The 13425-nt window shown below is 43.7% G+C and overlaps 1 protein-coding gene across 3 annotated transcripts in view; it reads left to right on the forward strand.

Annotated features, from left to right (window-relative positions):
- LOC126273023 (LIM/homeobox protein Lhx3) overlaps positions 1 to 13425 on the forward strand; it is a 695247-nt gene that overhangs the window by 513243 nt on the left and 168579 nt on the right. The window contains exon 1 of one of the 3 annotated variants that reach the window (XM_049976402.1): positions 5058 to 5233. The exons of 1 other annotated variant lie outside the window; for it this stretch is intronic. In XM_049976402.1, coding sequence (XP_049832359.1) covers positions 5137 to 5233 — 97 coding nt within the window. In that variant the 5' untranslated portion in view covers positions 5058 to 5136. Of the gene's footprint in view, positions 1 to 5057; positions 5234 to 13425 lie in introns of those variants that run through there. One more of the 3 variants, XM_049976401.1, reaches the window with a different exon arrangement.

The following is a 13425-nucleotide window of genomic DNA, read 5'->3' on the forward strand; positions in this document are numbered from 1 at the left end:
CAGAGAGTGCGCAAAGTTTTTTTAATGTGTCTGCTTCTACAATTCAGAGACAATTCAAAACTAAATACCGCTAGCCACCACTTATTAATTGGTACAATCGTTCCGCCGAAACTGGCTTCGTATTACTTAGGACGTCGGGTCAGGGTCGACAAGCAATTTGGAATAACTCATTCGTGCATGTCACCTAGTGGGAACGGCTGGATATAACAATGTTAGGCGGGAATAACACATGAAGATATAGTGCATTCACAATTAAAGGTTACTTTTCTATAACTAATTTACAATGAAGTGCTAAAGAAACTGGTACAGGCATGCGTATTCTTCTGCTTCTTCTTCTTCTTTTGCCGGTGCCTTTATCCCACGTTTCACAGGGTCGGCACGGTTAGGGACGGATTTGGCAAGGTTAATGTTAAGGGGTGGTCAGACGCCCTCCCTACCGCCATTCCGTACCCCCCGTGACGGAATTAGTGTGCCCAAGCTGTCTGCGTCGAGAGTCCGCCATGGAATAGCGCGAACGCGCTCAGATGTCTGCGAGCCGTATAACTGAGGCGGGACGCGGAGATCAGCCAGGTATTCACCTAGTGGAATGTGGAAAACCGCCTAAAAACCACATCCAGGCTGGCAAGCACACCGGCTCTCGTCGTTAATTCGACGGGCGGATTGAATCTGGGGCCCGGCGAGCGGACCCGAGTCCAGAAAGCAGCGAATTAGCGCTCTCGGCTAACCTGGCGGGTCAGGCCTGCAAATTAAAATACAGAGATATGTAAAGAGGCAGAATGCGGTGCTGCGGTCGGCAACGCCTCTACGAGACAAACAGTGTCTGGCGTATTTGTTAGATCGGTTACTGCTGCTACAATGACAGTCCCAGTATTTGGAAGTCTGAGTTTACGTAAACACCAACTGAAAACCACCTTCCTTCCTCCAAGCAAATCCAAGAGCCTTCTTGGTAGTGTCAAGTAAAAAAATGGTTAAAATGGCTCTGAGCACTATGGGACTTCACTGTTGTGGTCATCAGTCCCCTAATACGTACCTAACTAACCTAAGGACATCACACACATTCATGCCCGAGGCAGGATTCGAACCTGCGACCGTAGCGGTCGGGCGGTTCCAGACTGTAGCGCCTAGAACCGCTCGGCCACTTCGGCCGGCCAGTGTCAAGTACAACCTTGGTCTACGTAAATCAAGGGTTTATCAGATACCTTGCCAATGTCGTAGTGTATACACAGGGCAGACCATTCTTACGACGGAGGGCCGATGCCGAGAACATCAACGGCACACTAGACTGCAACAGCCCAGTAAGTCGGCAATCGTTGAGCATTGCCTGTCGGAACTCCACAGCATGAATTATGACCAAACCAAAGACCTGACACAGACTTCAAAAATGTCAAACGGAGGTAAGATGGATTAGCGAATGCACAATGCAAAGGCAGTCACCTTAAAAGGTAGCGAGAGATACGAAATAAAATGAAAGCTGTTGTACTCCTTCGTTCTTGAAGAAGTTCAGGAATCCACAAAAGTTTATGAGCATGTGAAAGTGACATTCGTTTAACAGTCTTATGTATAATTTCAAAATGTCCAAATAAATAATTTGTGAGTACGGTAAAATGCATCCACACTGACCGCGCCGCGCCGAACACGTGCCGCCATAAGTCCGCACGTCAAAGCAAGCTGAGCGGTCGCACGCACTCAGTTTGCCGTAGCTGCATCGCTCCATGGAGAGCTGTTCTGCCATTCACCGTTAGATGGCAATTGTATCCTTTTCTCCGCGGTGCGGGTTTCATTCATCTCAGTTCAACCAGTTTGCACGAAATCTATACCGCTATGTAAAGACAAGTCGTAGTTTAAAGTTGCCACCACAAAGCTCGAATAGTTTTGACCGATTTACTTCAGATTTTTGCATGAGACCAATAAACTTTCAGGCGGACATACGTTACACATTTCTTTAATATGTACGATAAATATATATAGACTAACAAAGGGGAGACGTTTTTATCAAAAGACCGATTTACTTTATATTTTTACCCTATACTCTACACACACTGATGAGCCAGAACATTATGTTCAGCGACCTATTATCGATATAGAGACGTCAAGGAGATAACAGAGTCGCCTGCACACGAATAACTGCTACTCTGACACACGCACGGCGCCTGTGGTATCACTAATCGTGCTTTTCATGTGTACGATGGGGAAGGTGTACGATCTATTTGAGTTTGACGGAGAGCCGATTGTGATGGCCCTAAGGCCAACTGCACGAGTTGTCAGATGTTCGAGGAATGCTATGGTGAATTTCTTCAACACATGGCGAAACCTAGGTCCAGAGATCGAGGGATTGGACGGCCACCCCTTGTTAGAGATGTGCGAAGTCGTAGGCTGGGCAGACTGTTAAAAAAGGACAGGCAGCGAGCCGTGTCGGAACTAACATCAGACTTTAATGCTGGGCATAATACAAGTGTATCTGAACACACAGTGCACCGAACACTCCAAACGATGGGCCTTCGCAGCCGACGACCTGCGTGTGCCAATGTTAACACCACTACATCGGCAACTATGACTGAAATATGCACGTCACCATCACCACTGAACGTTGGGGCTGTGGCACAGCTTTGCATGGTCTGATAAATCCCGATTCCTTCTTCATCATGCCAATGGGAAGGCGCGAATCTGTCGTCTTCCAAGGGAGCATCTCGACACGTACTGTGGGACGGAGACAAGCTCGGGGCAGCTACGTTACGCTCTGGGGATCATTCACGTGGGAGTCCACGTCTCCAGTGCAGCTCGTGCAAGGCAAGGACTATCGTAAACTGGTTACAGACAATCGACACCCCTTCATCACTATCATGTTTCCCGACGACAGTGGCTTCTTTCGACAAGATAATGCGCCATGTCACAAGGCCAGGAGCATGACGGAGTGATTCGAGAAACACAGTGGCGAGTTCCAATTGATGTGCTGGCCCCACAATTCGGCAGGTCTGAACCCGATCGAACACACTTGCGATGTGATTGAATGTGGTATTATAGCTCATCGCCCCCCTCCCCCACCCCCTCCCAATCCAGAATTTACGGGAATTAGGTGACTTGTGTGTGCAAATATGGTGCCAACTCCCTCCAGCGACGAACGAAAGCCTCATTGCTTCCATACCATGATGCGTCATCGCTGTTATCCGTGTCAAAAGTGGACCTATTACGTAGGCGACCATCTACATCTACATCTACATGGGTACTCTGCTTAAATGTTGTTACTAACAGTCTTAGAAAGTTGGTGACCGATTTACTTCCAGCAGTTACACGATACTCTATTGAACTTTCCGACAGACACAGGCTATATATTGTTTTAACATGTAAATATACTTATAATATGTCAAGGGGAAATATTATTACGAAAGTTCTTGACTTATTTACTTCGAATTTTTACACGATAGTCTAACGAACATTCGAACGGACATGAGCTATTTTCTTTTTTAAAATATGTGAATATATACATAACACATAAAGGAGAAACGTTGTTGAAAATGTGCACAAAAGTTCTAAACTGATTTACTTTAAACTTTTATACGATACTCTAATAGACATTCGGACGGACGTGGACTACATATTTTTAAACAACAATATACAGGTTTTCTTTTAAAACCTGCTCCGATAAAGAATATCCTGCGCTGTTTTCAGCTGCCAATACGTGCAGTTCTACTTCATTTCTCACAGGCAAATGGTTTCTCCCATATGTATTCTTTTATCATCATATATATTTTTAAAAGAGTGTACGCATGGCCGAGCGGTTCTAGGCGCTTCGGTCCGGAACCGCGCGACTGCTATGGTCGCAGCTTCGAATCCTGCCTCGGGCATGGATGTGTGTGATGTTCTTAGGTTAGTTAGGTTTAAGTAGTTTAAAGTTTAGTGGCTGATGACCTGAGATGTTAAGTCCCATAGTGTTCAAAGCCATCTGAACCATATGAGTGGACGCAGCAATGTCTAATATTGTGTTCTTCCTCGTTGTCGGTTTTCACAGAAAATACAGAAGCTGTGAATATGGCTTATCGGCTTACGATTAGATTAGTACTACGTAATACAAATTTGCAATAGCAGTAAAGGAGGCTCGAGTTCAGAGAGAAGGGAACAGGAGGTGGCCAGAGTGGAGGAGGGGAGGAAATGGATAAAGAGATGTGGGAGAAAAGATGGAGAGAAACGGGGGTCTGATGCGATCCAGTGATGGCAGAGTAGATGGAGACGGACTAAGAGAGGGTGAGAAAAGTTGGACAGAGGGGGGGGGGGGGGGAGAAGGTGATTAGAATCTACATCCATTTTCCAAACATATTTAACAATGCGAGGCATTGCTGGGTCCACTCGTATTTATATGTACACGAACCCTCCTCGTGATCAATCATCTATTAATGAAAACCGGATCAAAATCTCTACAGTAGTTCCTGAGATTTGTCCGATTACACAGACATAAGCGAGCAGGAAACTTCAATTTATAGGTATAGAGTTGTATAGATGTTCACAAATTCCTCTTTATCGGAAGTGCTTTTCTTGCTGTAGTCTGCCTACTGTTACAAATAGTGTGTAAACATAAACGAGTGCAGTGCAGCTGTGCAACTGATATTTCCAGTAAATTGTTTTCTCAATTCCGACTCTCAAATAGAAATAGTGGAGAAGACGATGAGAAATATAGCAGAATTGTTCAGTGAAAGTTGAGTTTGAATATTTCCACGGTCTAGTCAGCCTGCTGGCGGTGCAGTATAAACGTCTGTATCTCGACCGTGGATTACAAGGCAGAAAGTAACCTCCAGACGAAAAAAGGCAGACGCCAAGAGTCGTCCTTGCGCCATTTCGCAGGACAAAGCCGGCGGACATGTGCGCTACGAGGACTGGCAAACTACTCGCAGTCGGCGCTGCAGTCGCGAACTGTCATCGCGCACCCCGTGCGTCTTTTGTTCGCCGCCGGCAACAATGAGGGGAGGGTCCCGGGGCGTCCGGACCAATAGGCGGCCCCGGCTGCGTCCGCGTGGTGGGGAGGCCGACTGGGGCTGCAACTGGCGGCGGTCGGTGGTGGGGGTGGCCGGCGCGCGGCGGAGGGTGGCGCCTGCAGTCGGCGCTGAGGCGGGGTGGCGCGCGGAGGCCGGCGTGCAGTCGCGAGACATGATCGTGTACCGCGGGGCGCCCGAGCCGCTGACGCCCCCGCACTCCAGCCCCGAGAGCCTGCCCGTGGACCACCGCTTCCCGCCCTCGCTCCTAGGTGAGTCGCCCGTGGCGAGTACGGCCAAAGAGTGCGTCGCGAAATGGAAAAGTGTGCAGCAGCTTGTACGTCATTACTTGGCCTGTCATCTCCAAAAAAAGTGTTTTTTGACCGTTGCCACACTGAAAAGCATTCACAGGCGTACATAACAAGCAGCCTACGACGTTATGGGGCAACAGTCAGTGTTTTCTCCGCACAGATCTGCACGTAGACGAACAAAGGCTTACTTGGTTGTTTGATGTTCGTGGCCAGATATCGAAAACAGTTTTCTGTCATCTGCGTTGCCGCATTTGGTCATCTCACATTCGCTATTGTGGTACACGTTTCTCTCTAAACCCGTGTGTAAATAAGTTACTTATGCGCGTTTAATAGGGTTTTTTTTGGGGGAAATTTGTGGTAAGGGCTTATGGGACCAAACTGCTGAGGTCGTCGGTCCTTAAGCTTGGACACTACTTTCGCTAAGGACGTCACACACACACACGCCCGTGGGAGAACTCGAACCTTCGTCAGGGGGAGCCGCTTGGACCGTGACAAGACGCCACAGACAGCGCGGCTACTTAAGATGAGTGATGTCTAGTATTGTTTGGTGTTATTGCATTCCTTTTTTAAAAAAAAAAAAAATAGAGTGCATTATAAGAGAGGGTGACTTGTGTTAATCACTATACACAAGTATCTAATCATTATTTCTGTGAACACTATACACTGTATGGGGCGATATTTTTTTTATAGGATTTTACTGGTTTGTAGACACATAGATAGCCATGCATGTGCGCAGACTCGAATGAGAGAGGCAGGGAGAGACAAGGAAAATGGAGGGGGTATGGAGGAGGGGCAGAGAAAGTGGAGGGGAGTAGACAAGTGCACAGAGGGATGAAGGAGTGGGAACAGGGAGGTGGCACGAGAACTGAGGGATATGCAGAGAAGTTCCGATGTGGTGTTGATGTGTTTGACAACATCATAAATAAATCTTCATAAACAGATAATGTCTTAAGCGGTTCTATGTCTCAACGTAAAGGGAATTATTATCACAGCTTCCTAATTGCATAACTAATTCCATTTCACATTCCAATATTTGTCCCTCTCCAACTTTGCCTCTCATTCGCCGTAGCTAAGAGGCATTTTCTTTTCTCTCCCACTTATTCAATTATATATGTTGGTGTGTGTGTGTGTGTGTGTGTGTGTGTGTGTGTGTGTGTATGTGAGTGCGTTATTCGCGTGCGCACGCGGCTGTGATAACCAGTGCCATCCCTCTTCAATACGTGGTACTAATTTTATACAGCTTATATGAATTATAGCGGAGGCTAATGTGGAAAGTTAACTGTTGGTGATCGGTGGTTAATTTTTACACGAATCTCAATTATCGGTAGAGTTTGTGTGAAACGAATAATCACTGCGTCTTTCCCCTTCCGTTTCGGCTGTTGGTGTGTGTGTGTGTGTGTGTGTGTGTGTGTGTGTGTGTATGATTGTTGGGTCGGTGGTGGGGGTGGGGGGGGGGGGTGGAGGGGATTTGGCGCTACATCCATGTCGATACGTCAGAATAAAACTACTTCTGTAGCAAACACCTAGCTGCTGTCGCACGCGGAAATTTTCTCTCCTTTTTTCGGTTTCTTAAATCTTGTATGAGCTTAATCTTGGATAATGCTGATGAGAAGAGAGCAGGTCATTTGGATATTTGCGCATTTGAAAAACGCCAATCATGAGACGTCAAATAAATAAATAGGCAATGTTAAATCTGTATAATCTCGCTGTGCGATTATCTGATAGTGATCATGTGGGCGGTGTGATGTTAAATGTATAATTTAGCAGTATCTAACAATAAAGGAGGTTTGATTATATGGGCGTAGCAGTCGATTGCCTTAGTCGCCGATCCTCTCAATGGGAAACTTTTAATAATACAATTATGCGCGTGACATAGCTAGTGCTAAACTGTTAAAAGCGTTCTTTAACCGATTACACTTTTGTCAGAAGAAAAACATACATCCAAATAAAACTTTCTAGGTACATTTTAACCACAGCTTACAGCAGTTAATCCGGCGTATGCCGGCAGTTTTAATCTTGTCCGAAATTCAAAAAAGCTCAGGAAATGGTCCACTAGTACCCCTACCTCAATTCCCCACTTCCTCTTCAGGATCTGTTCTTTGAACAACGAAAATCACGATCGAGAGTTTTCATTCTTGTTTTAACCCTTTGTCCAGAAGAAAACTGTGTGTTAGCGAAATGCTGAAGTGGACAGATCGTATGATTTAAAATATGTTTTGCACAAAGATTAAGTTTTATCGTTAGTAAAAAATGTCTTCTGACTAAAAGTATTTGCAATTTGAAGTTCTATGTACTTCCCAATTTTTAAGCACTTTTCCGACATCCTTCTGCCAGTTAGGACCTTCAAGTTATTTTTTTTTGTATATTTTCTAGTAGGCTTAAGAACGTAATACTAGATTGTAGCTCAATTTGTATCCACGCGTACAATATGGCTTACTGATGCGTTGCGAGAAGCGTAAAAAAGGAAAGCACAGGTCTGCTACTAGTTGCAGAGTTCCGATGCTGGCTCTAAGGGAAGCTTTGAACAAGTTGCGGAGTTAGTGTGTTGAGCAGGCAAACGTTTTGGAGTTCGCGTGAGCTGACTATTAAGCATTTTGTAGAGATGAGAGATATTCGGAAAGAGCTGAAAAATCAGTCAGTGGCGTACTCAAATGTCCAGTGGGAATTATTCTTGCCAGATTCTCGCAGCCTTGTTATTTTTGTTTTAGAGCGAAGTTACCCAAAGAAGTCCAACGTTACTTCATTCTCATTATATCTATGGTGAGAAATATCTTATTTTTCTATTCCTCCAGAAGATTTTAACTACAATGCCAATCAATTTGTTAGACAGGGAAAACTTAGTATTCGACTTCCTCTTTATGATTCTTATGCGTGAGGCCTAATAGAAGCAGCAACAGTCAGTTTTGCCTCGAACACTGGTTCTTGGAATTATGCTAAGAGGATCCCTGATGTCGTTTTTTTCTTTTCTACAGTTTTTGCCCCACAATCGTTGAACAAATATTTGAGACTAGCGTATGCATGGTGTATTAGTAGCAGTATATAATTATGGGAATACTGTTCTGTCTTGAGCAAACACAAATTATTATTTTTAATACACAAACATGTTTCGTGCTTTTGTCAAATAGCATCAATAGAATTTTTGTTTGTTATTTGACAGAAAGTAGATGAATGAGCTGACGACAGTGGAAATTGACCGAACCATGTTATGACATTACACAATAATTTGTATTTGCTCAAGGAGGAACCATGTTTCCGTAATTACATGTTAGGGACCAGACACGGACAAAAAGTGAGCTTTAATAGCAAGATGAGTAGTAGTAATAACAGTTCTTATTATGTTTCTAATCATCCGTGAATTATATTCTGCGATAAAAAATGAAAAGGTAAAAATTTAATACGAGGTCATTGATCTCTTTCCCCTTCCCTTCTTTACGGCTTTGAAGGGACTCCACAACTATAGCAGTACTCAAGAACAAGTCGCGGAACAGTTTCCTAAGCGTATGCTCTACACGTACTCCACACGATCGTAGAAGTTTTCTTATAAAACAGAATTTTGTCGCAGTCGCAAGTGGCTTTTTTTTTTTTCCACTTCACATAATGTCGGGCAGAGCGTGTTTCAGTAATACTGCAGGGGCAGGCAGGCGTCTTCCATTGCTATTTATGGGCAATGTCTTGTAATTATCATGGCCACCACAGTGCAGTATAAGTTCTGCCATTCGTTTACAGACAGCACACGCATTAAGGTGACGAAAGTCGTGGGATAGCACGTATACAGATGGCGGTAGTATCGGATACACAAGGTATGAAAGGGCAGCGCATTGTCGTAACTGTCTTTCGTACTCACGTGGTTAATGTGGAGAGGTCTCCGACGTCATTGTGACCGCACGACGGCAGCTAATAGACATTCAAGTCAGAGTGGAGGCAGATACAGGGGAAATTCCATTTTGGAAATCGTTAGGGAATTCATTACTCCGAGATCCACAGTGTCAAGGGAGGCCGAAAATACCAAATTTCAGGCATTACCTCTCAACACGGACAACGCAGTGGCCGTCGTCCTCCACTTAACGACCGAGAGCAGCTGCGTTTGCGTAGTCAGACAACAACCTGCTTGAAATAACCGCAGAAATAATTGTGCGACATAAGACGAACTTACCGTTAGCACAGTAAGGCGAAATATGGCGATAATGGACTATCGCAGCAGGTCACCGACACGAGTGCCTTTGCTAACTGCACGACATCGCCTGTAGCGCCTCTCCTGGGCTCGTGATCTAGACCACTGAATAACCGCTGAATAACCGTGGTCTCGTTAGATGAGTCCCGATTTCAGCTGGTAAGAGCTGATGGTACGGTTCGAGTGTGGCGCTTGCCCCAAGAAGCCATGGGCTGTGTTTACTTGGAATGGACTGGATCCTTTGCTCCAAATGAACCGATCATTGACTGGAAATGGTTATCCTAGGTTACTTGGAGACCATTCATCAACGATGGAATTTTTGCGGACGACAATGTGCAATGTCACCGAGCTACAGTTGTTCACAACTGGTTTGAAAAACGTTCTGGACAATTCGGGTGAATGATTTGACCAGCCAGATCGTTCGGCATCGAACATGTATGGGATGTAATCGAGAGGGCAGATTTTGCAAAAAGTCCTGAACCAGCAACACTTACGCAATTATGGACGGCTATAGAGGGAGCATGGCTTAGTATTTCTGCAAGGGTCTTCTAGCGACTTCTAGAGTCAATGTCACATCACTGCGCTGGCTAAAAGGAGGTCCGACACGGTATTAGATGGTATGCCGTGACTTTTGTCACCTCACAGCATTCTGTAACGGAAAAAAATGGCAAGATACAAATGTAATAGGAGGCCATTGATCTCTTTCTCCTTGCTTTCCTGTTGTCTTCGAAGTAAGTTCATGTACTAGCGTAGTGTTGAAGAACAAATCACCGAACAGTTTCCTAAGCGTGTGCTCTGTTTATACACCAGACGTTTGTAGAAGTCTGGTTATAAAGCCAGAACAGGTCATTAAATTTTGTCGAAATCTCAAGCGATTTTTATCCTCTTCACATAATGTTCCAGAACTATCTTTTCACGTTGTATTGACGTGATTGAGTCAGAGCGTGTTCCACTGATCCTACAGAGGGCAAGACGGCGTCTTCTGTCACCGTGTATCGGCGATGCCTTGAAATCAATGAAATCATCGTGGCTATCTCTCCACAAAATATCCTGTAATTCACTTACAGATACCAAATAAGTCTTCTCCGCTTGTAGAGCGACTATTGATGAACTTCCAAAGTGTGAAACATGCGGACGCATCACGCTCATCTCAGCAAGCCAGCATTAAAGAAGGTAGCAACTGATTTTTGCAGATGCCAAAAGAAAGTATATGATTAGTTGAACAGCAACAAAACGTCATATTTCCCACTGTAACCAATTGCAGGAAACAACTATGCTGTCACTGTGTACACAAACTGAAAAGTCACGAGCCCATCTTAGAAATATGGTCAGCACCAAACCTTATACGAGTTCTTTATGTCGCCTGCTCCACTCATCACAGCGAGTTTGGCGCTCATTGTATGGACTGGCCTTCAAAAATGTTCAAAATGTTCAGATGTGTGTGAGATCTTATGGGACCTAATTGCTAAGATCATCAGTCCCTAAGCTTACAAACTACTTAACCTATGTTATGCTAAGGACAAACATACACACCCGTGCCCGAGGGAGGACTCGAACCTCCGCCGGGACCAGCTGCACAGTCCAAGACTGCAGCGCCTCTGACCGCTCGGCTAATTCCGCGCGGCTGGCCGTCAACGCACCAGCTGTTATTCGCCTCAGTGTCCTCGATGTTGTGAAATATCTTTTATTAAAAGCGCTTTTTATCTTTGGCAAAAGAAAACGGGCAATGGCGCCAAAGCCGGACGAGAGCGGTCGGTACACAACTCCATTGTCGTGGTACAAAAGCTAGAATTGACGAAACACTTGTGTCGTTACGTTTCATTTCTTCATATAGCATTTTCAAAACAATACTATAACATTCTGAAATATCCATGCTTTTACAGATGCCTTTCTAGTTGTATAGACTCGCTTCCCACGCCCGGGTTCCCGGGTTCGATTCCCGGCGGGGTCAGGGATTTTCTCTGCCTCGTGATGGCTGGGTGTTGTGTGATGTCCTTAGGTTAGTTAGGTTTAAGTAGTTCTAAGTTCTAGGGGACTGATGACCATAGATATTAAGTCCCATAGTGCTCAGAGCCATTTGAACCATCTAGTTGTATAGAACAAGATTCCAATAAACAGCTTATTTTACTTTTATTGTTTTAATGGATAATGAACTAATGAAATTGTACAGAATTGTTATTCAAAAAGGAATAATTTAAGGAACTGATTGCCAGTGGCAACTCCTGAGTTAGAGGACGTCCATTACTTACGTGAGGCTTTTTTTTTTTTTTTTTTTTTTTTTTTTTTTTTTTTTTTTTTTTTTAACCTGGACCCCACCTCCACCCTAGGCGAGATTTGGTGAGAGCCTCCCTCTGCTGTGAGGTTTACCCCGTAGCTGGATAAAAGTACGTAAAAATTATTTTTTATTTGTTTTACACACTGATTAAAACTCTTTAATAAAACCATGTTTTATTTACAAAGTGTACTAGCCCTTCTTTTTTACAAGTAATTTAAAATGTTTCATTTCAAGCATTCTAACGGGGATAGTGTTCGGACTGACAGACACAGACGAAGAAAAAGGCTCCATGAAAACAGTATTAACCGTTTTGAAGGATCGTTAAAAAACTGGCCTTTTACTGGCAGTTATATACGTAAAATGTCACTGAACCTTTACTTTCGAGTATTTTGCGACTGAAAGGCACCATTGTTTGTGCCTTCCGTTTAAGCACTTTTTCAGCCTCTTGATTTATATGACCACTGAGAGAATTCTTGTCAGTGAACTACCGCTTAACAAACGATTAACTTCTTGCTCGACCGTGTGTTTCGACGTGTCGCCACTCTGATTAACAGACGCCCTGCAAAAGTTTTGATACAAATTCATGTATAACACAAAATATCGGCTTCATATGCTTTGTACAATAATACGACTACCTCACTGACAAAGACGCAGTCGAATGAAATCTAATGCTTGTGCGGCACTTGTTTCAAATTGTGGAATCCCGGATATGGGCCCTTGTAAAACGTTCAGTTCAGTTCAGTGAGACCTTAATGATTGGCAGGCACTTTAATTTTGTCTGTGGTCGGTATTAATTATATAAAACAACATCTCGTCTGTTATAGTAATGTATGTTCTCTAAATTAAAAAGTAGACGAGGGATTTCCAGTGCCTCCCCCCTTAAACGAGATGAAATTTCGCCTGATCCCCTCCCCTACTTTGAGCTCACGTAATTAATAGATGTCCCCTTAGTTAAAGCGGAAAAAATATTTAACACACTGTAGTCACAAATGTTGAAGATGTTATACTTTGCGCACGATCACACCGTCTTCCTGTTATCTCTGAATCTGTTGAAGAGAAATTCCATCTTATACAACATACAGTTTGTTTATTTTTGCCTTATCAAAACTTGTTTCACTTTCTAAGCTATTTTCTATGGGTTTTTGTTTATTATTATGTCTGATCTTAATTACAGATAATTAGACCTTCAATAACACTTTGGTTCCATACGAGCACCCAGAATAACTTTTCGTCTAGAAGCAAAAGTAAACAAAGGTATCAAGCAAATGCTGGTTATTTGTCGGGGTACATTAACAAGCATGACTGTCTTCTAGCTTCGTTCGTTACGAGGATATGAACACAACAGTACGGCTTGTTTAAATGTCACTCTTTATTTACTTTCAGTAGTCAACTTTCTCTCTTCAACACCTGTTCGAAGACGTATCGCAGTAAACCAATCACATAAACATTACGTTAATAAAAAAAGTTTAGTGAACTGAAACATAAATCGTAATAACTGTGATGCTTTATGTTAACATTTTGTAAAGTTCTGACAGTGAGATAAATCTACGTATGTGTTGCAAATGTAATTAATACAATATTGGTCAATTATCGTCTTAAGGAATGCTGATACTGTTCTTTACATGTGGGCACTTTAATATGATGTTCTGCTGGGGTCTGTGTGGTACGACACAACAACACAAATAGCGACATTTTGATCGTCGAGTC

This window comes from Schistocerca gregaria, chromosome 5 (genome assembly GCF_023897955.1).
Source record: "Schistocerca gregaria isolate iqSchGreg1 chromosome 5, iqSchGreg1.2, whole genome shotgun sequence".
Classification (NCBI taxonomy): Eukaryota; Metazoa; Arthropoda; class Insecta; order Orthoptera; family Acrididae; genus Schistocerca; species Schistocerca gregaria.